General features: G+C 36.2%; 2 protein-coding genes across 2 annotated transcripts; both read right to left on the bottom strand.

The window, feature by feature from the left end:
- Nucleotides 1-614: 614 nt before the first annotated feature.
- LOC115988967 lies at nucleotides 615-2684 on the bottom strand. Its single transcript, XM_031112605.1, has 3 exons — nucleotides 2442-2684; nucleotides 1887-2117; nucleotides 615-1133 (listed from the first exon to the last, which is right to left on the bottom strand). The coding sequence occupies exons 1-3, from the start codon at nucleotides 2682-2684 to the stop codon at nucleotides 615-617; spliced, it is 993 nt and encodes a 330-aa protein (XP_030968465.1).
- An 8709-nt stretch (nucleotides 2685-11393) lies between these two features.
- LOC115988961 (TMV resistance protein N-like) lies at nucleotides 11394-12104 on the bottom strand. Its single transcript, XM_031112598.1, has one exon. It carries the CDS (start codon nucleotides 12102-12104, stop codon nucleotides 11394-11396), a length of 711 nt encoding a protein of 236 aa, XP_030968458.1.
- Nucleotides 12105-26150: the final 14046 nt, after the last annotated feature.

Here is a 26150-nt window from a genome sequence, read left to right as displayed (position 1 = left end):
CAACCTCTTTCTACCCATCCTCTTTCATCTTTTATAGTCTTTTGTTAGTGGAATGATCATCATTATTCTCTCACTTCACACGTATTCCCACGTTCATCAGAATCCTAAGGGATCCTCACAACTTTAGAGGATTCCCTTGAAACTTGTTCCAGACGCCAAATTGCATTCAGCAACAAATTTCCTCAATGACACTACCAGCCCTCAATTATCGACCTCAATATATACACGTCCCATCCCGACTTCCCCGTTGCTGGTCACCTAAGACTTCCTCGAAGAGTTGTCCCTTTGACCCGTCATCTCGATCTTAGGGTTAGGCTCATTGTGATAAGGCTCGGAGTTAACTCCCTCCACGCGTACAATACTTAGTTCCTCTAATGGGCCCGTACAAAATTACAAAGCCCACAAAGCTCTGTTGTCGGAAAATTGTATCATTAGTCATTACCTCTCATTGGCGATTTTCTTACCTGAGCAATATTACCAACAACAAAATTACGAGAATTGGAGATATCAAACAATATATATATATCTTAAATAAAACATTTCTATATATACTTCAGGTCAATGTACAAGTTAATAATAATAAAACCCTCTACTTGCCAAAAGAAAAGGCATGCCTATTGTGGGAGGTGAGAGCCTCCATTAGGTGGAGAAGATCCTGATGGGTTATTGACGCTTTGGAAGCCAAGAACTGGTCCGGCAAGGAAATTAGGATAATCCAAACCAAGAGTGTTTGTTCTCGTCGAAGCCACAGGAGTAGTGGCTGCAATTGTAGGTTGAATAGAGGCTGATGCTAAAGAAGAAGCCCTCTCGAATGCCAAGTGTGGACGGGGAAGACCCATGTGGAGTTGAGGAGCAAATTGCCTGGCATTTGCTAATTCCATACGAAGGCGAAAATTCTCTCTCTCCAAAGCAGCATTCTGATGGTGCAGAATCTGGCGCTCTACCTCCCATGACATTCGCTCAGCCTCCAGACTTCTTAGGGGCTTAGTTAGGCTCACAAAGTTCATTCTTGGAATACCTGATGAGTACATGTTCAGCTCAAAGGGAGCCCCGCCCTCAAAAACCGTAGTCCCTGGCTGATTTTTATGGAAGTCGCTCCAACTGCGTTCCCTATCACCTTCGGAAAGTCCATCCTATAAGAATATGGGGATTGGGGAAGCCCCAAATTTAAATAGTGAGCCATGAGTCAAATTAAAAAACAAGACAACATAAATTTTACAACTTTTTTTTTTGTACAGTATATGAGATGTCAAATTGTGAATAGTGTGTGTAAGTTTACATATTAAGGATAAGTTTTCATTGGAACTAGTTTAAAACTCCAAATCCATATAATCACTAAAAGGTAGTCATTGTTAGGCTGGCATTAACCGAGTGTCCAAATGTTGGGATGTAAGTTAAAATTGTTATTAAGTTAGTTCTATTAGTTGAAGACTTGAAGTTAGTTAGAGTGGTTATAACAAATACAGTTGGTTTTAATTCTGTCATAGCACTTGTAGGAGCTCGGTGATACTCTTTTTATGTTAATCATTTACTCTACTAAGTATAAATAGGAAATAACATAGCACTTTGTTATGTATTACTCTAAAATCTAAATGAGAAAATTTAGTCCTTCAATTAAAAAAAAATATTTTTTTGAATTATTATCCAATACGTGAAATTTTTAACTTTTTGAATGAAAGGTAGAATAATTTGAATTCAAAAAACTTGTTTTGATACCATAAAAAAATTACTATTCTTCTAAAAAAAACCTAGAAATGATAAATTTTATTATTTAATTATTAATCTAGCATTAGGAAAACTCTAACTCGGCAAGAACAATGTGAAGACCATAGGATATGGGCCATTTGGCTAAGAAGGCAAAGGATAGGTGTTTCCACAACCATTACCTCAGCCTCCACAAGAGCACTGTGGTCCTCAGGAACAACGGTTGGATCCTCCAAAATCGTGGCGGTCAGCTCACAATGCTGTGCAATTGAGACATCCTCCTTATCCTGTAAATGAGCAGCAAGCTCCTCGTCCCACTGCTGTTGGGTTGTCTCTCGAGCTGACAAGCATCCACGCTTAGATGCATCTAAAGAGGTGGCAATCCCTTTTTTCTTATCATCAAATCTAGACTTCTGCATTTAAAAAAAGAAAAAGAAATAACAAGTAAATCAATTAATTGAAACATAAGAACCACTTATGAAACTCTAATACAATTGTGAGATAGTATATAAGTGTCCGTTTGAAAACAACTTATTTAGCTGAAACTGAAAATTTATTCTGAAAGTACTGTAGATAAAAGTAAAGTTAGTTAAAATAGTACAGTAGAACCCATAAATAGACCAAAAAGTATAGTGGGACCCATGAACAGTAGCAAAAATAAGCTAAATAGTAAAATAAACTAATTTTTTAAGCCAATACGAAACGCAACCTAAGTCTTACGGGTTATTAAAGTTGACCTGTAAATCAGAAAGGTTGATTTTCTTATCACCAGCCATTGGTTGATCTGTTGAAACATCTTCATCTAGAAAATCATCTTTATAAGGAAGTGATGCATTCTTGACCATTGCTTCAAAATAGGAGTGGCAATCCTTCTTATCATTCTCATAAATGAGGTTGACCCCAAACTTCTTCACTTGGAAACCACTGCTTATGCGTATTGAATACTCCACTTCATCTCCGGCGTCCAACAGATGTGGCATATGATGTAGCGGTACAAATTGTAACCACATATGTTCTTGACATGGTATTACACGACTATTTTTTTGTTGACACTGCCACTCAATGCCCTTGGTTCTATTTTTGAATTTATAGGAAATAGTGAATCCGTGAATATCATGAAAGTTGCTTGCAAATACAGCACATAGAAACCATCCTCGAATCTCTTGCTTCACGAGTGAGGGGACTACAAAAGATAAAATTGATCCCTTACTCACCACCAGGGCGTCAAACCAGTCTGGAAACTCACGCCCAGGGCGGAAAACACTAAAACTATCGGTTGCAATCAATTCCTAATACATTAAAATCATTAGTAATGAATTTTGGTCCAAAAACCAAATTCGATCAAACAAGAATAGAGACAAGAGAGATACATTGAGAAGCTTGTTTTTTTGGTTACTAATACGATTCTGTAAGGTTGAATTTAATCAACCATCTTATTGGCTTTATTCCGTGTCAAATTTGCTTGTATTTCAGCATTTAGTAACCCTGTATTTAGGTGGGTTTGTTGTAAGGGTAGTGAGTGAGATAGAGTGTTGATTGCTCAAAAGTGTGCAAGAAAACAGAGACTCGCGGGTGGCTCGTGGCTGCAAACCGCCAGACGCAGCACACGTGCCAAGCATGCCAGAAGGTGAACAGTCATGCTAGCTGGAGCACTACAGGACAAAACAGGACAACTGGCCATACGGTTATCTCGCGACTGGATCTCGCGACTCAGTCAAGTCACAAGGCCAAGCCGCGAGCCACCCCTGTTTTGTAAAACCTGATGTTTCACATTCCTCTCTCACTCTAGTATAAATACCCCTTATACCCACAAATGAAAGAGAGGTTCCTGAGAGAATTTTGAGAGAGAAACCCTAGAGTAAAACAAGATTGATTCACCTACAATCTATACATTAGAGTCTCTTCAAATTCCTCAACTCTCTTCCTCTCCATTGTCAAACCCTTGAGAGGCATTTTACCAAAACCTTGTTCTCACCATATTCATCACTGTGAGAGGGCTGTTTAGTGTTCTGGGAAGCAGTTAGGAAGGAACCAATCTACATTGGTTGATGCTACGGTCTAGTAGCGGAATCCGGGAAGTTAGAAAAGAAAAAGGTTCGGCGCAACCTCGTTGGAGCAAGAAGCTTGGAGGGCTTAGGTGCACTGGGTAGATTAGGCTTGGAGGGTCTATTGCTGTCCATGTATCCCAACTACATTTTCTAGTGGATTGTTTACCGCTTGGAGGGCGGCGGAGAGGTTTTACGCCGAGGGCTTCGGTTTCCTCTTCGATAACACATCGCGTGTTGTCTTTGTGTTTGTATCTTCCTTCCCTTTTATCTTTTCCTTTTATTATCTGCTGTGGATTGTGATTTTAATTTGGCTTAGATTGTTTTTCCAATTCTATATTTTAGCTTATGTTCATTTTCCGCACACTAGTTGTTTGACATAAAGCTTGAATTGGTTAATTTGTAAATTGGGGGTCTAAGCGTTCAAGTGTGTTTATACACATATTTGAACTTTCAGATTCTTCTTGAGCACTTTGGAGCAGCCAAAACATTGCAGCTGTTTTGATAGTTCCCAATTTAGTCCAGTAAAAATCCATACAAGGGACGTGGTGTTGCTTGCATCCATCGCTTGTAAACCTGTTGGAAGCTCATCAAGTGATTGAAATCTTCTGCATAGGCTCAAATCAAGACTCGTGAGTTGATTAAGGAAATTGAATGTAACTTGCAAACGACTTGGATAGATTTTACTAGTAAGCGAACTCGAACGATTAAGTTCCTCTGGGACTCAATTCGCACCATAATAAATTATAAATATTTTAAAGTCCTTTCGAGTTCTGAGATAACGTCTATCTTTTTCTCTCATGAAGAGAATACTATGATAAAAAACTTCAGCTGCCCAACACCCTGCAACAATCATACATTTTAACGGGTTTTGCAGGGAGAAATGCACCTATACAAAGATTGTAGACAAATTAGTCCATGAAAAATAAAAGTAGTGTCTATTCATTATTAACCAAAAAAAAGAATACAATCATTTTGTTTTCTACATTTAAACTTAATCATATACAGGGACAGTCTCATAATTTTAAGTTAGTGGAGGCCAGAGTAAAAGAAAAAAAAAAAAAAACCTCCAAATAAACACCCATATGGTATTAAAAAATTATAAATACACAAAACTATTGTTTCTAAATACATTAAAATGCAATCATTTACCAACAAAGACAAACAAAATAAATTTTTTTTTAATACTAGGTTGACTAGGATTTTGTTTTTTGAAGTTAGAGCATTCACAGTGGTGGTAATAAAAATCTTAGCTTTTAGTATCTCAAAAAACTACTTTATCTATTTTAACACCTCACTTTACAATACACCAAATATTAAATATTCTATTTTTTTATAACTTCATTTAAAATAATATAAACAACTTATTAAAATAATATGGAAGATAGAGAATTTGAGTTTTTTAATTGAAAGAAGAGGTATAATTTTAATAAAATATTGTATTTTATTTTTAACAACTTGCTAAAGTCAACTGGTATTTATACTAGTTTACTGTAGTTGCAAAAAATTTAGCTTTAACTTCTCCAATAACACATGATTTTTTAGTTCTTTGGTGGTAAAATAGTTTTTTTTTGCTAAAATACAATCATAATTGTGAATATTTTTATTGTTTTATTTTTAAGTTTTTGGGTTAGATAGTTAATATTTAGCTTAAACTAGATAGACTAATTGGGAAGAAGGAGATCCAACTATAAAAATGAAATATAGAATGACCCTGATCATATATCAATATGTAATTTTACATTTTTCATTCCTAAAAATTATTTATTATTAATTTTGTATTAATTTTTTAGCAATTTCTTTCAAATTTACAGGATACCTTAAATTCTCATATAAAATCAAAATTATGTTAGCATATCCTATCTACCATCTAATTTCAAACCAAAATATAAAAATCTTCTTTGAGAACAAAAAAGATATATATGGCTTTGGGAAAAAAATGATGAATGAATGACTGCCACAATGGGAGAAAAAAAAAATTGAGAGAAATGCAAAAACCAAACAATTTGACCCAAAAATAATGCTTTTAATTTAACTCTTTCGAATTCCATGTCTATGGTTTGAATTCCACCACCCTACATCTCCACTTTTTATCTAAAAAATAAAAATAAAAATTAACTCTATCAAATTATCCTCCATTATTTTTTACCCCAAGAATATATATAGACATATTAGCCTTCATTTTTTTTTTTTTAAATTTTTTTATAACTGAATTTAGTAAATTAACTAGGAAAAATACAGAAAATTGAAAGAAAGTATATATATTTTTTTTCAATCCCAACCTTTCAACATTTTCTAGTCAAGAAAATAGAATCACTAACAATATTAATCCAAAAAATTTCTTCTTTAGCCAAGCTTATTTCTAGCGAGAAAATGGAAGAACATGGGCAAGAGCCTTTGCTTCAACGAGCATTGTAGGTAGTATTAAGGACCTGTAAGTACTAGTGGTTCTTGGACACTTCTTAAGGTGGTTCAACTTTTTGATGCACAAAACCACTAAACTTTAAGTATTTATTAACTAAAAAAGTATTTTCTCCCTTTATCTAGGAGTTTTTTTAGAATCTTTTTAGACCAACTTAATTCTTTCTTTTCTATAAAAAAAAAATAATAAATTCTTTTTTTTTTTTGTTAAAAAAAAAAACTTAATTTTGGATAGTTATAGAATACTCCAAAAGTACCATAGATGCATACTTTCTTAAACATACCATAAATAATTACTCTCTCCTCTCACATAATACTGGGTTCCGCTATTATATTCATGATAGCTAGAATGCACAATTCATGTAAGAAAAGTGAGTATACATTTATGGTGCTCTTGGAGTATTTTATAATTTTCCCTTGGTTCTTGAATGGGAATTAAATTTTTTTTTTTTTATAAATTTAATAAAAAAAATTTACAATATATACTATATATATAAAAAAAACTCATTATAAGTACTAAATAAAAAAATAAAAACTTTAAAGAAGAAAAATCAGAGGCCGGGGCCCATGGCCTTCCTTTCTATTTTTTGGGTTGAACCCTCCTTGAAATCTATACACAATCAGTCTCTGGCCTCATGAATCTCGACCAAGCTATCGGTTGGCCCATATAAGATGAAGTGGTGTTACATGTATCCACCTCTCACAAAGGGCATACATAATAGATTTCTCCATATAGATCCTTTAGGACCTTGAAGTAGGCATTGGTGATTCCTAGGAATATATTCGGTGTTCTGTTTGGGAGATAGGAATGAAGGACAACACCATAGTGCAAGTACTTTACACAAATCTGTTTCCCCACCCAAAAGAAAAGTTCTGAATTAATATCAATTTGAATTCAAAAGATAAAACCACGTTAAGATGAAAACAAATACTTTCATGCCTTGTCTCTCCAATCTTCTAGTTCTTTTAATCCCCACCATTCTGGTATTGGTTCTTTTACTAATCTACTATAAGTCATTTAGATAAGATTCATGTTTGCATAATGCTTCAACTGGTTTGAGCCATCACCAAGTACTAGGGACAATAAATTACGTAGATGATAGAAAGTTTCCAGAAAAGCATGTGGGATTACACGAACCTTAACATTGTCATTAACTGGTGGAGGAAGCACCTTGAAAATGTAAATACCAGCTGGGAGAGGAAACTCCATGTCCCGCAGGTCCTGCACGATGGTCAGGCTGATTTTTCTACCAAATAGAATCTCCGGAAACTGACAAATTTCGAAGGAAAGCTGGTAGAGATTTTCACAGTATTCAAGATTCGGTCGAATTACTACACTCTCCAAGCGCCTTCGCTTCCCCTGAACACCACCTTTGGTGAAATCCTGCAATGAGTTGAGGCAAAAGTCGAATCATCACCATCCTTGTTAGTCGTTAATGTTTAATCCTGCAATGATTTAATGTTTAATAAATCAAGGGTCTAAATTTTGCCACCTCATTTAAAACTCATTAACTTTAGTTTAGTTTAACCATAGTAAATGTTTATCATGGTTAAATTTTAAATGAGGTAGACCTTAGATTTTTTATTGGCGAAACTACACTATTAGTCCCTGAAGTTTGCTCTGTGTGCGCAATTGGTCCCTCAAGTTTGAAGAGAACACAGTTAGTCCCTTAAGTTTTAAAACTGAGTTGTATTGGTCCTTTTACTAATTGTTGTTAACGGTGTTACTTATATGGCTAACGGAATAATGACTTGACATTTTTTTAATAATGTGACATTTTTTTTTAATGATGTGTCATGTTTTTAATTAAAAAATTATAGAAAAGCTGTTAGATTCCAAAATATCCAGACATTAATTTCTTTCCTTACAACCTTCTCTCTTTTTTTTTTTCTCTCTAGATTCATAGATAACCTAGCTACACACCCGTGTGCTCCTTTCCTTTCCTCTCTTTCTCTATCACCCATTAATGCTCTCTTATTGATAACTTCAACCCCTTCTTAAAAACACTTCCTATATATCCCACATGTGTTACCTACACCAATTTTCATTGTAAAAACTGAAACTTTTTCATGGCGGTCTTTCTGTACTCATTTCTCTTTGTGGTTTTCTCTATCACCCTTTTCTTCTTTCTTCGTTCCTCATGTTGCCGGAGGCTAAGATTGCCACCTGGGAATCTTGGGCTTCCCTTTATTGGTGAGACTTTGCAGCTTATTTCAGCTTACAAGACTGAGAACCCAGAACCCTTTATCGATGAGAGGGTGAACCGGTTCGGCCCCATATTGCACACTACTATTTGGAACAATTTGAAGTATAGGTTATTTGATGATACTATTTTGAACATGTAAATTTAGTTAGTAATTTTTTAATTAAAACATGCCCAATCATTAAAAAAAAGTGTCAAGTCATTGTTCTGTTAGCCACGTAAGTAATACCGTTAACAATAGTTAGTAAAAGGACCAATACAACTCAGTTTTAAAACTTAAGAGACTAATTGTGCTCGCTTCAAACTTGAGGGACCGATTGCGCACACAGAGCAAACTTAAGGGATCAATAATGTAGTTTCGTCTTTTTTATTCTAACTTTAAATTATGACCTTGAAATAGAGAGTTATATCAATTTGAAATTGAGAGAATCCAAATCCCAAAAGCCTATTTTCATTAGACAAAAGAGAGGAAGAGAAGAGACCTTTTGCAGGAAAAGCTTTCTGTTAAAATAGACACTTCTCAATGGAACTTCAGAAGATATACGGTGCGTTAAAAGCTTTCTGATAAAACCGACACTTCCCAATGGAACTTCAGAAGATATACGGAGTGAATACCATATTGTTAATGGCGATTTGAATCCAGAGCTCGATACCATGTCTAGCTTTGTGCAGCCAGAAAGGTTTACACGAGACTCTAAGTTGTAAATAGGGGAAGCTTCCAAAGGTTTTTACAATCTTTAAGATCCAAAGTAACTAGCTTGCTGAGATCTATAACAGACTCGTGAACCTCAACCAAATTAGTACAATTATTAAGAAGCAGCACCTCCTGATTATCTATGCCTGAGAAATCTGGTGTTCTCCTTAGGTGATAGGAATGACTGACATCAAGAAATTTCAACTTTTTCAGAATCTGTTCCCTCACACAAGAAAGGAAATACTACATTAATATCCATATGAATTCAAAATATCAAAAAACAGAAATAATATGAGTAAGAATATACACATACATACACAGTTGCGTACCTTGGTTCCTGTCCAAAGTTCTATCAAGCTACTATAGGGCATGTAAAGAGCAACAAGATTTTCCAAGTACAAGTCTGCTGGTATGGATTCCATAGGGAACTGATACCATTCTAGATATCTTAGCTTCTTGGAAGGACATTGGAAGTTCCCCTTCAAGCGTGCATAATTTAGTTGAAGCACTCTTAGCTGATGCATCTTCAAAAAGGCTTTGGCATCAACTTGCAAATCGTGAACCCCAAGACAATTTAGCATGATGCCTTTAACTAATTTTCTTTCCTAATAGAACAGTATCACAGCTCACAAGTCCAGCTCACACACTTGAGCTGTAATAGTAACCGTTCCACAAATCTCTCCCTCAAATCTCTCTTCAATTCAAATTTGAATTTGAATATGTAATTACTCCTATAATCTCTCACCCTCACAAGAACCTGGCTTATTACCTACACCAATTCCTCCTCCTCCACCCCAGCCTATCCTTCAATCAGCATCTCAAACCCCTCCAAGCCAAACCCCTCCTCTTACAACCTCTCCACCAAATTTGTCTGAACCTAATCCTCATCACCAAATTTGATGATTCAAGCTCTTCATCAAGCCTTCTCTATCAAAGACCTTGGCTCACTTAATTACTTCTTGGGAATTGAAGCCACTAGAGGACCCCACGGGCTCTTCTTATCTCAACAAAAGTACATTCTTGATTTGCTCCTCAAAACCAAAATGGACCAAGCCAAACCATGTCGCACAACCATGGCAAGCAATCTCAAATTGTCCAAGAATGTTGGTGATCCTTTCCAAGATGTCACTTTATATCGAAGCACAGTTGGCGCCCTCCAATACCTCACCTTCACAAGACTTGATATTAGTTTTTTAGTCAATAAAGTTTGTCAATATATGCAGCAGCCAACTGATGTTCATTGGACGTCAGTCAAACGAATCCTTCGATATTTAAAGTTCACTATTGATCATGGAATCCTCATTAAGCCTTCTACCAACATCCACCTTTATGCATTCACATATGCCGATTGGGCTGGTTATCCAGATGATCGCCGCTCTTAAAGTGGTCATTGTCTCTACCTTGGTCCAAATCTTATTTCTTGGAGCTCCAAAAAGCAAGCCACTGTTTCAAAGTCTAGCACTGAATCTGAATACCGTGGTATTGCTTATGCTACTGCTGAAGTCACATGGATACAATCTCTCCTTAAAGAACTCCAAGTTTCTCTTGCCAAACCACCAATCTTATGGTGTGACAACCTTGGTGCTACTTATCTCACTGCCAACCCCATCTTTCATGCCCGAATGAAACATATTGAAATTGATTTTCACTTTGTACGTGAAAAAGTAGCCAATAAGGACATTGATATTCGCTTCATCTCATCTCGGGATCAAACTACAGACATCATGACTAAACCTCTTAGCATAGCACAACACACGCTTCTTCACAACAAGCTCACCGTCTCACCAAGACCGTTGAGCTTGAGGGGGCCTATCACAGCTCACAAGTCCAGCTTACATACTTGAGCTATAATAGTAACCGTTCCACAAATCTCTCCCTTAAATCTCTCTTCAATTCAAATTTGAATTGGAATATGTAATTATTCCTATAATCTCTCTCCCTAAAATCTCTCTATTCTGTAATTAACCACTCCTATAATTCCTCTTCTTGTATAGCTATATATTGATGTAAATTCTCTTGTAAAGATGCAGAAAATATAATACAAGTATTCTGTTTTTATAAACAGAACATTGTGCAAAAGTCATATTTTAGGGAAATTGTAATTTACATGCATAATTGCATATATATATATATATATATATATATGGCATGTAAAACAGGGTAGCGTCCTATTACTGATTGTGATGCAAAGGCAAAGTGACTCTACAACACACAATTTGAGAAATGGGTACCATGTCTACGGTTCTTCTAGTGGTGTGCAATACAGTACGTAAATCATCTATTATTTCTCTAAATAAGGTAAGTTGGCCTTAAGTTCTTATCCAATCAACATAAGATTCTGAATCTTACCTCGTCATGTTCCAATACATTAAGGACATCCTCATGATTCCATAGTCGGCTGCGTTCTCTGCGGGCAACTTCTCTACCCATGTCTCTAATCATATCATGCATTGTCAACCGGTTCGAGCAATCAATTGCTACAAGACGTTGACGGACCAAAACCCCTAGATCCCTTTTAAGGCCTGAATATGAGTCTCGGAGTATTTTGAAAGCATACTTTTTTTTCATTCCAACCATGAAGCATGCAAGATCTAGAAACAACTCTTTCTGTGTGTCACATAGTGAATTAAAACTCACCTTAAGCTTCTCTTGAATTTCTTTGTCAGGTATTACTTTTAATGTTTTTAATGTACCTTCCCATTCATCTATGCTCTTGTCAGACAAATTGGAACCCAAAACTGTAAGTACCAATGGAAGCCCTCCAGCATAACCGATTACTTGCTCTGACAACTCTGCATAATCTTCATTAGGATGGTCTTTTTCAAATGCATGCCAACTGAAGAGCTTAATAGACTCATGGTAATCCAATGTCAGTGGCATATATATCTTAGACTCATCCACCTTAGCCAATTTGAGCATAGACTTATCTCTTGTTGTAATGATAATTATACTTCCTGGTTGAAAATAACTTCGCCTAATGGCCAGTTTATCTAATTGGTCCTGGTGATCCACATTATCAAGAACAAGAAGAACCATAGTTCCTTGATCAACAAGTGTTATTTTTCTATTGTCGTTTGCATGGATGCTGGAGAGAATTTTCTTCTATAAATGAATCAGTCCTTTTGGGTGCTTAGAATCTCCTCCTACATTTGCAAGAAAGCAACTTCCATCAAAGTTTCTTTGTAGTTGGTTATATATAGCTTTGGCAATTGTTGTTTTGCCAATGCCGCCAATCCCCCAAATTCCAACCATGCAAACTTCACTTGAACTACTACTTAACAGCTTATTGAATTCCTGCACTTGAGACTCAATCCTGTTAGAAATACTGAATGATTGTATTGTATTTCTCAAGTCATAGAATATACATGAGTGCCTTTTATATAGAAGGCAAGGTGTGTAGTACAGTAAGTGTGCTATACAAGTAAACAAGGTGGGCCTAAAGCCCACATACCCTAATACACGTTAACAGCCCCCCTCAAACTCAAGGTGAATGTGAGACCAACTTAAGGTTGTCAACCAAAGTACGAAGACGTCCTTTAGGATGTGACTTGGTGAAGATATCTGCAAGTTGATCTTTAGAGGATACTGAGATCAGCTTGAGAGCACCATGGACAAGATGTTAACGGATAAAATGACAATCGATCTCGATGTGTTTAGTCCGTTCATGGAAGACATCATTGTGAGCAATATGAATGGCACTCTGGTTGTCACAATAAAGAGGAGTGACAGAGGATGTGGACACACCTATGTCTTTGAGAAGCCATCATAGCCAAAGGAGCTCAGATGTGGTATCAGTAAGGGCACGATATTCTGCTTCAGTACTGGAGCGGGCCACATGAGTTTATTTCTTACTTCGCCAAGAGATCAAGGAAGAACCAAGAAGAAAGCAATAACCAGTGGTGGACCTGCGATCAGTGGGATCTCCTGCCAATCAGCATCAGAAAATGCACGGAGAACAAGAGGAGACTGAGCAGAGTAGAAAAGGCCGTGGAAGAGAGTGTCCTTTAGGTATTGAAGAATGCGCATAACAACAGTATAGTGAGTCGATCGTGGAGCAGACAGATACTGGCTCACCTGGTGAACATCATAGGAAATGTCTGGACGAGTGACATTGAGATAAACTAGGCTGCCAACCAAGCGTCTGTAAAGAGAGGGATTAGGCAATGGTTTCCCTCCTGTGGGAGTCAAATGCGCATTAAGTTTAACTGGAGTGTCAACAGTCTTGCTATCAGTGAGTCCAGCTCGAGACAATAGCTCAAAGGCATACTTGGCTTGAGTAATATAAAGTCCATCTGTAGAATGAGTGATTTCAAGACCCAAGAAGTAGCTGAGATATCTAAGATCTTTCATCTCAAATTGCTGACTGAGAAAATCCTTGAGTTCTTGAATGCCAATAAGGTCATCACCAGTTATGATCATATCATCCACATACAGGAGAAGTAAAATAGTGCCTTTGTCAGTGCGACGAAGAAATAATGCAGAATCATAATGACTGGCCATGTAACCCAAGCGAGAGATGGTAGAGCTGAATTTGGCAAACCAAGCTCGTGGAGCTTGTTTAAGGCCATAAAGTGCACATCGAAGGTGACAAACCTTGTTTGATTCAACAGAGGGACCAGGAGGAGGTTGCATGTAAACTTCTTCACTTAAATCTCCATTAAGGAATGCATTTTTGACATCCATCTCAAAAATGTCCCATTTACTGGCAGCAGCAACAGCTAAGAGGGCACGAACAGATGAGATACGAGCAACCGAAGCAAAAGTCTCTTCATAATCAATCCCATACTCCTGTGTAAAACCTTTTGCAACAAGACAAGCTTTGTAGCGCTCAATGGACCCATCAGAGCGAGTCTTAATCTTGTAGATCCACTTACAACCAACCACAGATTTCCCATAGGGGAGAGTCACCAAGTCCCAAGTATGGATTTTAGATAATGCATCAAGCTCCTCTTTCATTGCAATCTGCCATAAAGGGTTAGTGGAAGCCTCACGATAGGTGTGAGGCTCGTGCAGTGTAGCAAGGGCAGTGTAACAATGATAGTCAAGTAAATGTGCAGGAATGGATCTTACCCGAGTTGAGTGACGAGGTGGAATGTCTTGTGTATGATCTTCAGGCAGAGCAGGAGCAGGGGACCCAAGCTTAGGGTTAGGCAGCTCGTCTTCAACCTGTTCATCTTCCACCTGTTCATTAAAGGGTGAACTAGGAAAGGGATCAAGGATATCCGGTGGTTGGACAGAGAAGTCTACAGGAGAATCAGGAGTAACTACAGGAGGATCAGGAGCAGGTACAGGAGGAATATCTGCCTCATCTGGAAAAAGATCTAAAATAGAGGAGGAAGATAGGGGGTACGGAAGTGAGAGAGCTCGACAAAGAGGCGATGTTCCCAAAAGATAACATTGCGGGAAATACGAAGATGATGAGAGACAGGATCATAACACCGATACCCCTTTTGAGTTTCGTCATAGCCAAGAAAACAACAAAGCCTTGATCGAGGCTCAAGTTTGTTATGCTCATGGGGCTGAAGAAGAATGAAACAAGCAAAACCGAAGGAGCGAAGGTGGTGATAGTCTGGAGGTGACCCAAAAAGGCGCTCATATGGAGTTTGATTTTGGATAACAGGACTCGGAATGCGATTAATAGTATGAACAGCATGAAGAGCAGCTTCGCCCCAAAAAGGAGCAGGAACTTTGGCAGAGAGAAGGAGAGCACGAACATTGTCAAGAATATGACGAAGTTTTCATTCGGCTCTACCATTTTGTTGAGAGGTACCTGGACAAGTTAGTTGATGAACAGTGTCATAGGAATGCAAAATAGCTTGGAAAGCATATTGAGTGTATTCAAGAGCATTATTAGATCAAAAAATTTTGATGCGTTTGGAAAACTGAGTTTCAACCATTTTTGCAAAATTAGAATATACTTGCAATAATTCAAAACGATGTTTCATATTGAAAATCCAGCTATAGTGAGAGTAATCATCAACAAAGACAACAAAATATCGAGACCCACCAATACTAGAGACAGAGGAAGGCCCCCAAACATCAGAATGAATAAGGTCAAAGATATCAGTGGATATTCATTCACTAGTATTGAAAGGCAAAGCTGGTTGTTTTCCTAACTGGCATGAAACACAATCAAAATTTTCTGTAGACACTGAACCTAACAAACCTCTAGAAACCAATTGTTGTACCCGAGAGGAAGATGCGTGACCAAGTTGAGCATGCCAAAGAGCAAGGGAAGGATTTGAAGAAAGTGTATCAGCTGCAGCAACAGAAACAAGAGCAACAAGTGGAAGACGAAGGTTGTACACGGGAAACATACACCCAACTCTAGGACCGGTCCCAAGCTCTTGTCCCATCCTCGGATCTTGCACAATACACCCAAAATAATCAAATATAATGCGATAACCCAACTCAGCTAATTGTCCCACAGAAAATAAATTGTAAGAAAGGTCAGGAACATTAAAGACCCAGGAACCGAAAGGTTGGAGGTTGAAACAGAACCTATATTATGACCAGACATTGTGGAACCATTTGCTGTGCGAATATTAAGAGGGTGTGGTACAGGTTTGAGTTCAGAAAATAAGGACGAGTTAGGTGTCATGTGATTGCAACAAGCGGAATCCATAAGCCAAGAGGAAGGAGACATACCAGATAAAGCTGAGAGAGAAGAGGAATAAGATGCATTACCAACTATACAAATGACATTGGCGATAATGTTTTTAAGGTCATCTGTGGACATGGTGAAAGTGTGTTCTGAAGACTTAGACTGTGCAGAGACGTGAGCTATTGGTTGGACACTCTCAGTGTTAGCAACAGTAGCAGCAGAAATTGAAACAACTGATTTGTTGCGATGATAACAAGTCTCAATATTGTGGCCAAAACATTTGCAAAAATTGCAAAAACGTTTACTGAATTCTCGACGACAGTTATTGCAACAAGAAGAAGTCCTGTCCTTATTCTTCATTTAGAAGCAAAATATGCAAAAATGGACTGCAAAAATGAAATCTACGCGAAAAACTGGGCAAGGAGCACCTGGACTGCAAAAAGTCAACGGTCAACAGCCAAAGTCAAAGTCAACGGTCAACTACTATGATGACGTTAGCAAGATGACGTAAGCTGAAGAGCTCAGCTAGGGCTGACGTGGATCCTAACGTGTAATGATGACGTCAGCAATGACGTCAGTAGGTGCACAGCGGCGCGTGGAGAGCGTGAGGCGTGTGAGTCAATCCTTGCCAGAGCTTTGGTCGGTGCGTGAGGGCTCGTGGGGAGTCCGATGAGGCTGATTCTTCTCCGGTGATGTAGATCGGAGAAAGACGATTCCAATGACGGCGGTGGTGAGTTGATCGGAGCAATACTGATGGCGCGTGAGGCGCGTGGAAAATATGCCGAATCTTTGACCAGCACGTGGCGGCGCGTGGATGGTCAGATGATGATGATTCCGACGGAGTTGTGTAGATCGGTTAAAGATCTACCCGGTGATATGTCTTATGTCTTAATCAGAGATCCGGTGTGGAAGATCCGACGGAGGCAGTGATCTTGGTGGTAGTGATCGAGCTTCTGGCGGTGAAGATTTAACCTTTGCACCTTTGATAGAGGTGGAGCAGTCAGGAGAGGGCACGGAAAAGGTTTACTGACCGATGAAGTCAAGGCAGCGGAAAATACCACATCAGACAGCTCCTTGTCTACCCAAATGGGCCAGCCTTGGATTTTTCCTAGGACAAAATCAAAAAAGATAGGCACCGCCTCTAAAATTCCTTGTCTAATCTGAAGGTCAAAAATCTCTCTAGGGTTTGGAACCTGGACGAAACCAGCAAAACCCGCTTGGCCAGAAAACATCCAGGTATGAGGAGACGGAGGAGCCTCGCCATGAGATACCTGAGGAAAAAACGGACTGGGAGAGTACCAGGGGTCCCGTAAAGGGAAGGCCGGACGTTCAGTAACTTCGTGAGAATCACTCGGAGTGGAACCAGAAGAACCTTCGCCTTCAGAAGGACTTGGGGTGCGCTCTCTCCTTTTTCGGGAAGAAGAAGAAGCCATTGGAGCAATGCGAATAATGAGAAGAAAAATTGAAAGAACGAAAAAGGGGAAGACGGGAATAACAGAGAAGAAAAAAGAGAGACCCAAGAATGAAAGACTCAGAGAAGCAAAGTGATAATGTGAAACGGCCACAATAAAGGCGTAAAGAGCAGTTGGAGAAGACAGTGTATGGAAAGACGTGCCAGTTGCCAAAAAAATTTAATTTTGAAGAAGAGATTAATTAGCGGTTATTAATGGAAGTTACGGGAAATGAGAAAAGTGGGTAAAGGAATTTTACCCCAAATACTCAATTGCCACGTCCCGTGCAAAAAGGAAATTGTAAAATGAGAGAACACGACACACAGTAAAGGACTAAGGTGACCAAAAGCAGCAGGAAAGGCCGAGATCCTAAGTAAGAAAGAAGGGAACCCAGGGGAAATTAAAAAAATAAAAAGAAAAAAAGGGGGATCCTACGAAAATCTTAGAAAACCTGAATTACTCACGCGTGGGCTTCAGGCAACCCAAGAGCTCGGGGGGCTAAATGTTGAGGTCTAAAAGGATCATAGTGAAAGAAGCCCAAAAAGAGTGAGCCAAGCCCAAAAGAAAATAAGCCAAGTCCAAGGAAGCAAGTGCAAGGGGACCACGAAAGAAAAAGAAATGGCAGGCCTAGGAGGCTTGAAGCCCAAAAGAAGAAACATCAAGAAGGAAAAGAAACCCACGGTAAGAGATTAAAGAAAATAGCCAGGATCCTCAGCAACCACCAAGAGGCGCGGATCCTTCCAGGCGCATAAGCACAGTCAAAGGAAGATTAAGACAGCTCGAAAGAAAAGGACAAGAAAAGAAAATAAGAAACAGAGTAGAAGCCACAAGCGCCAAAAGACCCAGCAAAAAAAGAAGAAATAACCAGCGACCTCTCATGGCACAAGTGGGAAGCGTCTCGGGGAACCAGAATGGAGAAATACGAAAAGGGGAATGGCAACAGGCGACTTTCAAGTCGGCAGAATGGGATTCCGCCCAGATGGGAAAAAGGGCAAAAAGGGAGAACTGCCAAACGGTGAGATCGAGAAGGGCATACATCAGCACATCCCGAAGTAGGTAACCAGCCATGGACTTTCAAAGGAATCAAAGCTGAAAGAGGGAAAGAATGAAAAAAACAGGAAATAGAACCTGCCGAGTGATGGGCACAGAACAGGCTCTGTTAACCATAAGACAAAACAGGGGAACCAATGGTTCCCCTTGGATGCCAGAATTTCACTATAAAAGGAGGGGTAGGTTACGAAGAAAAGGCAGAGATTTTTAGAGAGAAAAAACTATCAGTGAAGTTTTTGTAAAAGAAGGGAAAACTGAGGGAAAGTTAATAATATTGCTTCCCGGTATCCTGTAAAAAGCCACTATTGCACATACTCGGATTTAAAGAGAATCAAATTTTGCAAGTTTTGAAGGCTGAAATAGCCATTCAAGACTGTAATTTTTGAGCTTGATTGAACCTTGTATCACGTCTTAGTAAGCATTTTGTAACCATAATAAAGAACATATTAATGAAATATGTCCCACTGATTCAAAGATCCTTATAACATTATTTTGTGCTCCTTTGTTGATCATGTTCTCTGCATTTACCTTGTTGTTTTGATATGTCTTTCAATACGAATATCCTTGCTTGTCATTTTACGTGTATTGTAGGAAGCATCCCTTGTGCATCACTTGATTCTTAAACAGCCTGTTAGCTACGGTGAATCAAGGCCCGGTCCACCAAACCACTTATTAGGCCCAGGATCCTTGGGCCTGAGTGTCACAAAAAAAGGCACTCTCACAGAACAGAGAATGCCAAGAAGATATTTGCACTTGACCATAAATTAGGATTTAATATTGGATTACTTCAAAGAATTATGTAGACTATTTAATCTATCATTTGGAATTGTTTTCCCAGTTTCAGGCTTCATTTTTTTCCTCTTCCTTGGGTAAACAATATTGAACTTCTTCTTTTCTTTGTTTGCAGCTTCATCCTGATGCCAAACTCAGTATTTACTATCATAATCAAAGTTTAAGAGGGAATTTGTAGCTTGAAAGTGGATGGATTTATTTCATCTTTGATTACTATGTTTTTAGTTATTTTAATTTTTCGACTAAGTCAATATAGTGTATTTAATTGTATTGTGGCTATTTGGATCAGTTATATATTTGCTTGAATGCATCAAAATTTTCCTTATAATGTCTATTGAATTTTGCATAAGAATTTGTATCATGACTATAATGTAGTGATGTCAAATATAGTTCACCAGTTTTTTCATATTTTCAAGGTAAATTTTTAAAGCAGTAAAGCACAATCTTGATATAGAAGTTTGATAATCTTATACAAGTTGTTTTGGTATTGCATGTCATATAATATAGGCTATTGTTTTCTTCTCATCATCTATTGAGTATTTTTTTTTTTTTTGGAGAAAATATTTTGAGTAGTTGAATGCATGCTCAATTGCTTAATGGAACACTATGGTGTTTTACCCAAGAAATATGATAAGTTAAGACACTTTGTTTTCTGAAACAATATGCCATGGTTCAGATATATAGATATAACGATCTAAATTTTTCTTTCCATTTCTTCTCCTCTCTTCACTTTTTTTTTTTTAAAGAAACATAATGATATCAAATTCTTATAACTTTATTACTTCTAATGAAACCATTTTTACAATTATACAGAGGTTATCGTTTTCAGCTCTTTTATCTTTTGAAAAAATTCATTTCCAAAAACAAACAAAAAAGGAGGAAAATTATAAATGCAACTCATGATTAGATTAAAAAAAATTTGTTAACAAGCTTTTACACTAGATTGATTATAGTTTTTGTTTTTGCTTTGGAATGCTCTTCAACATATATACTTGGTTATGTGTGACTTTAAATGAAGCTAAGCATTGTTGGCCACATAAATTCAATAGCAGAACAAATTATAAATGCAACATATATACTTGAATGAGAACTAAGTTTATATTGAATGAGAACTAAGTTTAAATTGAATGTAAAGTTTATTAATACATAAAATGATCCCGCGCATTGCGTGGGTTAAAAGCTAGTAATAATAATGGGTGAAGCTAAGAAAAACTCAAATTAAAAATAAAAATTAGAGTTCCAATTTTGCGCCATGTGTCCTAAAATATTTATTCTTAAAGAGTTTTATTTCTTAATTTTAGAATCAAATGTGAGACCACGTTATAAATATTTATCCAGGTGAATTATTAAGTACAAAAATCAAAGTGTCTAGAATAAATTAATCGTAAAAAAAAAAAAAAAGTGCTTCACAATAATTATAAAAAAAAAAAAAAAAACATGGATAATTTACATTTTATACCTAATAATATCCTTACAAAATTTTTTAAAGAGTTAATAAAATATAAAAATGACTATCAATAGTATTTAAATTATATATATAGGAATTATATTATACATCTTATTGTATATCTTTAAGTGTATTCATGCATATGCATGGGGTTACAAACTAGTCTATATATATATAATAATAGATGAAGCTGAGAGAAACTCAAATTAGAATTCCAAATTAGAGTTCCAAATTAGAGTTCTAATTTTGCGCCATGTGTCCTTAATTATTTATTCTTAAAGATTTTAATTTCTTAATTTTTGAATCAAATGTGGGACCATATCATAAATATTAATTCAAATGAGTTATTAAGTATAAAAACTAAAGAGTCCAAAATAAATGAACCGTAAAAAAAAAGTGCTTATTTAAAAATGGATAATTTACATTTTCTACCTAATAATATCCTTACAAAAAATTTTAAAGAGTTAAAAAAATATAAAAATGACTATCAATATTATTTAAATTATATATATATGTATGAATTATATTATGTATCTTATTGAATATCTTTAAATGTATCCATGCATATGCATTGGGTTACAAACTAGTCTATATATATAATTATAGGTAAAACTGAGAGAAAATCCAATTAGATTTCAAATTAGAATTCAATTAGAGTCTAATTTTGCGCCACGTGTCCTATCTAATATAAGTTTTTAAATTTTTGTGTCAGGTGAGTTAATTTAATGTAAAATTAGATTTCAATTAAAGTTTAATTTTGCGACATGTGTCCCATTTAATCTAAGGTTTTTAATTTTTGTGCCAAATGAGTTAATTTCGTGTAAAAAACAAGGAGTCTAATATAAGTAAACTATAAAAAACATAATTTTTGAATGATTTTATATTTATGAGCCTTTCTTTTTTATAGAACTAAAAACAATTCAAGTTTATAAGTCATCTATATATATATATATATATATATATATATATATCCCATCTAATTGAAATTTTTTAATTTTTGTGCCAAATGAGTTAATTTTTTAATATCTATTCAAGTGAGTTATTGTGTACAAAAACCAAAGATTCTAGAATTAATGAACATAAAAATATTTAAAAAATGGAAAATTTACATTTTCTACCTAATAACATTCTTACAAGACTTTTTAAAGAGTTAAAAAAAAATATAAGAATGACTATCAATAATATTTAAATTATATATGTAAGAATTATACTATACATCTTAATATGTATCTTTTAAGTATATCCATACATATACATAGGGTTACAAGCTAGTCTATATATATATATAATAATAGGTAAAGCAGTGAGAAAATCCAATTAAATTTCAAATTGAAATTCAATTAGAGTCTAATTTTGCGCCATGTGTCTCATTTAATCTAAATTTTAGAATTTTGTGCCAAGTGAGTTAACTTAGTGTAAAATTTGAATTTCAATTAAAGTTTAATTTTACGCCACGTGTCCCATTTAATCTAAATTTTTAAATTTTTGTGCCAAATTAGTTAATTTAGGGTAGAAAATATATATAATAAACCATAAAAAACATAAACATATAACTAAAAAAAAATTCAAATTTATAAGTCATCTATATATATATATATATATTAATAGGTAAAGTTTAGAGAAAATTGAATTAAAATTTGAAATTATAATCCAATTTTGCGCCATGTGTCTAAATTTATGTAGGAACTACACCATAATTATCCACTTAAGCTTGTGCCATGCGTCTACTTAAGTTTTTTAATTTTTGTGTCAAGTGAGTTAATGAGTGTAAAATACTAAAAATCTAATATTAATGAACTATAAAATCTTTTTAAAAAAGTAATCACATATACTCAATAAAAATTATCACATTGTTTCTCAAAAAATAAATGAAATAAAAATCACCACATAACAAAAATCACCACATGTTTTATCTTATTAAAAATTAAATAAAAATGATCATAAGTAGTATTAAATTTAGGTAGGAATTTTAAAAGTGACTAATTACGTTTACTTTAAAAAAAATAATTGGACTAATTATCTATATTTTATGATAAAAATTATGTTTAATTTTAAATGTATGTATATATATGCATGAATGCATGTGTTACATGCTTTAAAAAAAATTCACTTGACTAATTATTTATATTTTAATATTAAAAATTTTGTTTAATTTCAAATGCATCTATACATTTACATGGAGTTACATGCTAGTATATATTAATAGGCAAAGCTTAGAGAAAGTTCAATTAGAATTTGAAATTAGAATCCAATCTTTTGCTATGTGTCTTAATTTATGTTGGAACCACACCATAATTATCCACTTAAGTTTGTGTCATATGTTCACTTAGTTTTTTAATCTTTGTGTCAAGTGAGTTAATGAGTGCAAAATACTAAGAGTCCGTTTGGATACTGCTGAAAACTGAAAACACTATAGCAAAATAAATTTTAAATGTGTGAATAGTACTGTGTGACTCATTTTAATGAAAAAGTTACTGAAAAAAGAGGTTTGTGGGTCCCGTGAACATTACACGGGATCCATTGAACAACCAGAAACTTGCTTCCAAAAAAAAAAAAAAAAAACACAGACGCTAGACGCTAGACGCAAAACTTAGTATCCAAACGAATACTAAGAATCTAATATGAATGAACTATAAAATTTAATAATAAAAAAAAAACAATCACATATACTCAATAAAAATCACCACACATAAAAGATCACCACACGTTCTATTTTATTAAAAAAAAAAAAAAACATAAGTAGTATTAAATATAGGTAAGAATTTTAATATATGACTAATTACGTTTACATTTTTTTTTTTTTAAATCATTTGACTAATTATTTATATTTTTATGATAAAAAATGTGTTTAATTTTAAATGTATCCATACGTATACATGTAATACATGCTATTTTCTAAAAAATAATTCACTAATTATTTATATTTTTATAATAAAAATTATGTTTAATTTTAAATGTATTCATGCATTTGCATAGGTTACATACTAGTTATTATAGAAGCACATACCATAATTTTATGTGTACTCAAGTTTTTTTTAATTTATTTATAGAATTTCAAACTATTGTGTCTGCTTATGTAATTTTTTCTCTTTACCATTTTTAGAATAACTTGTATTGATTAGGAAAAAAAAAAAAAAAAAAAAAAAAAAAAAAAACCTTCTGAAGCTATATTGAAAATCGGTGCAGTTATGTTAACAATGTTTCATGAAGATTCTCAATTCTGTTTGTTATACTATCAAGTTGTTTGTCATGTTTACAGGTTTGCCTGAGTAGGATGTTTAAAAAAGTGCATTTGTTTTTAAAAAATAGTGGTTTTAAAAACTTTTAGTTTTTAAAATCATGGTAAAATATATAATAATAAAAAAAGTGTTTCTATCAATTAAACACTTAGATAATGAAAAATGCTATGTCCACGATATTTTCACAATACTTTCGCAACAAATTCTAAATGACTAGATGTTATTTGCTATTACTAGTGGGCAAAAAAGTAATTTTAGTAGTAAATTCAGATTAAAAATCCATAACACCCTGCTAGATAGGAATTATTGTGAAAGTGTTGTGAAAATGTTGTTGTAGGGTCACGTTTTTCAGCCCAGGCCCAAGATGTATGAAACCTTAGACTAGTGAGCCCGGTACAATGAATTTGTAGAGAGTAGGTCAAAGAGCTAGGTTTTAGCGTATGGACAACGGTTAACACGGTGTTCTTCACGATCAAGCTGAGATGGACTGAGTTTATCAGAGAGGATTGGTCCTCGGCACAGTCCGAGGAGCTTTTTCTGGCGCCTCTGGTGTGTTGGGGGGGTTTCAGCCCCTTCTTCTGTCTCCCTCCACTCATAGTAGTTTCCTTCCTCCTAAATGGGAGTCCTAGGGTAGGTACTTGTCCCATCAGCCTTTCCCTCCAGTTGTTGGAAGTGGTTGTAAAGGCAAAAAAGCATGGCTATGTCAGGCATAAGGCACTGAATGCAATAATGTCAGCCTTTCCCTCTAACATTTCCATTTTCTCCGTTGTCTTTTTCTGCTGTAGTACTTTTCTTATTCCGTGGAATGACTAGAGTGTCACTACCAATGGTAGGTTGCCCCTTTTATCCTCGGCTACATCCATGCCGAGGAGGACTCTTCCCATGGCCGAGGAGGGGTTTTTCCTTGGACTGGGCCACAATAGCCCTTCAAAATCCTGCTGTCCGGCTCCTCGGACGGAGAGGAGGGTTTTGGTGACATCGAGCCTCTGTCATGGCTTGCCAAATCTTGTCCTCCATTAATGCCAGAGCCTCTTCGCTTGCTTGAGGCACGTTCCTGGCTATGAGACATTCTTTTAGTTTATCCAAGCCGCGTTCCTGTCGTTTCGGTACACGAGGCGCGCTTTAATTAGGGCCTCTTCATGAAGTGACGCAAATCCAACAGTTGAAGACTGCTTTGGAAATTGAGCGAGATTTATCTCGCTTGTAATTCCTTCTTGGAGATTTGGGCGAATTGATTGCCACCAGGTTTGCCTCCTATATAAGACGCATGTGGGGAGATCATTCCCCTTTATTCGCAGACCCTTGAGTTTTTCAAGCTTTTAACTCTCCAAATGTTTCCAAAGTTCCCACTATGATAGTGATTGAGATTTAGGGAGTGAAATGGTCAAGGATAAGGGTGAGGGTGAAGGAACCACCCTCTTCAGAAACCACGGATGTCTCCGAGATTCAGAATGACCCAGTCAGGGCAAGGGAGACAGAGGTCAAAGATATTTCTCCCCTTCGACTGGACAAGAAAGAAGTCTCTCTTCCTTCAGCCAAAATCCGAAGCAGGTGTAGGTCGCATCAGATTTTTGGTGCGACAAAATTTGGATTTTCGTCCAGCGCCGTATGTCACGCGTGTGCGGGTTTGGATTTCCCATTGCCGGTACCATCCATACTTGCTCGATTGCTGCTAGAGCAAGTATGTGGATTTGGCGTTCTTGCTTCTTCTTCTCTTCCACCGCCGGTGCCATCCATACTTGCTCGATTGTTGCTAGAGCAAGATTGAGGATTTATTGTTCCCGTGTATTGCATTTTATAGTTAGCTTCTGATATAGACTTGTCTAAACCCTTCTTTGTACATTGTACTTCTTCTTTATCTAATAAAAAGATGATTTTATTTCATTTTGCGTACCTTTTCTTTTCTGCAATAATTATTTTATGAATGGGTGTGCTGGTATCTTTTCTTTTGAATAGTACTTAGAACGGATGCCATTGATGGTAAAGAGTTGTCACCCTGAACTTATCAAAACTGACGGGCATAATGATGCCGACTTTAAGTAAGTTAACTATACAAGACTAACCAGGAGAACAACCGCAAGTTCTGCGTTGCGAACAGGGTGACCGCCCAGGGATGTGTAACCTAAAGTAAACTGTTCGAGGGGATCGCCGGGTACCAAGATTCCTTTCCACGTTTCTGATGATATTTATAGCTTTAACTTGCTTTAGGCGTCTGGTCTGAGGACCGAGGCATGATTGAACTTAGCTTAAACGCTTAGAAAGATACCGTCGCGTGCTAGTTTCCACAAAGCCGGAGGTCCGAGGACCACGCAAGACCTTTGTTCCGTCTAGGACTTAGGTTTTTCTTGAAGTAGCTAGTTTCCCCATAGGTTTGAGTCCGAGGACTATGCAAGACCTTGGTTCTGTCTAGTACTTGGGCCTTCTTGAAGTAGCTAGTTTTCCCATAGGTTTAAGTCCGAGGACCATGCAAGACCTTGGTTCTGTCTAGTACTTAGATTC

The sequence above is a fragment of the Quercus lobata genome, chromosome 5, assembly GCF_001633185.2.
Source record: "Quercus lobata isolate SW786 chromosome 5, ValleyOak3.0 Primary Assembly, whole genome shotgun sequence".
Lineage (NCBI taxonomy): Eukaryota > Viridiplantae > Streptophyta > Magnoliopsida > Fagales > Fagaceae > Quercus > Quercus lobata.
This window is presented reverse-complemented; position numbering and strand designations above follow the sequence as displayed.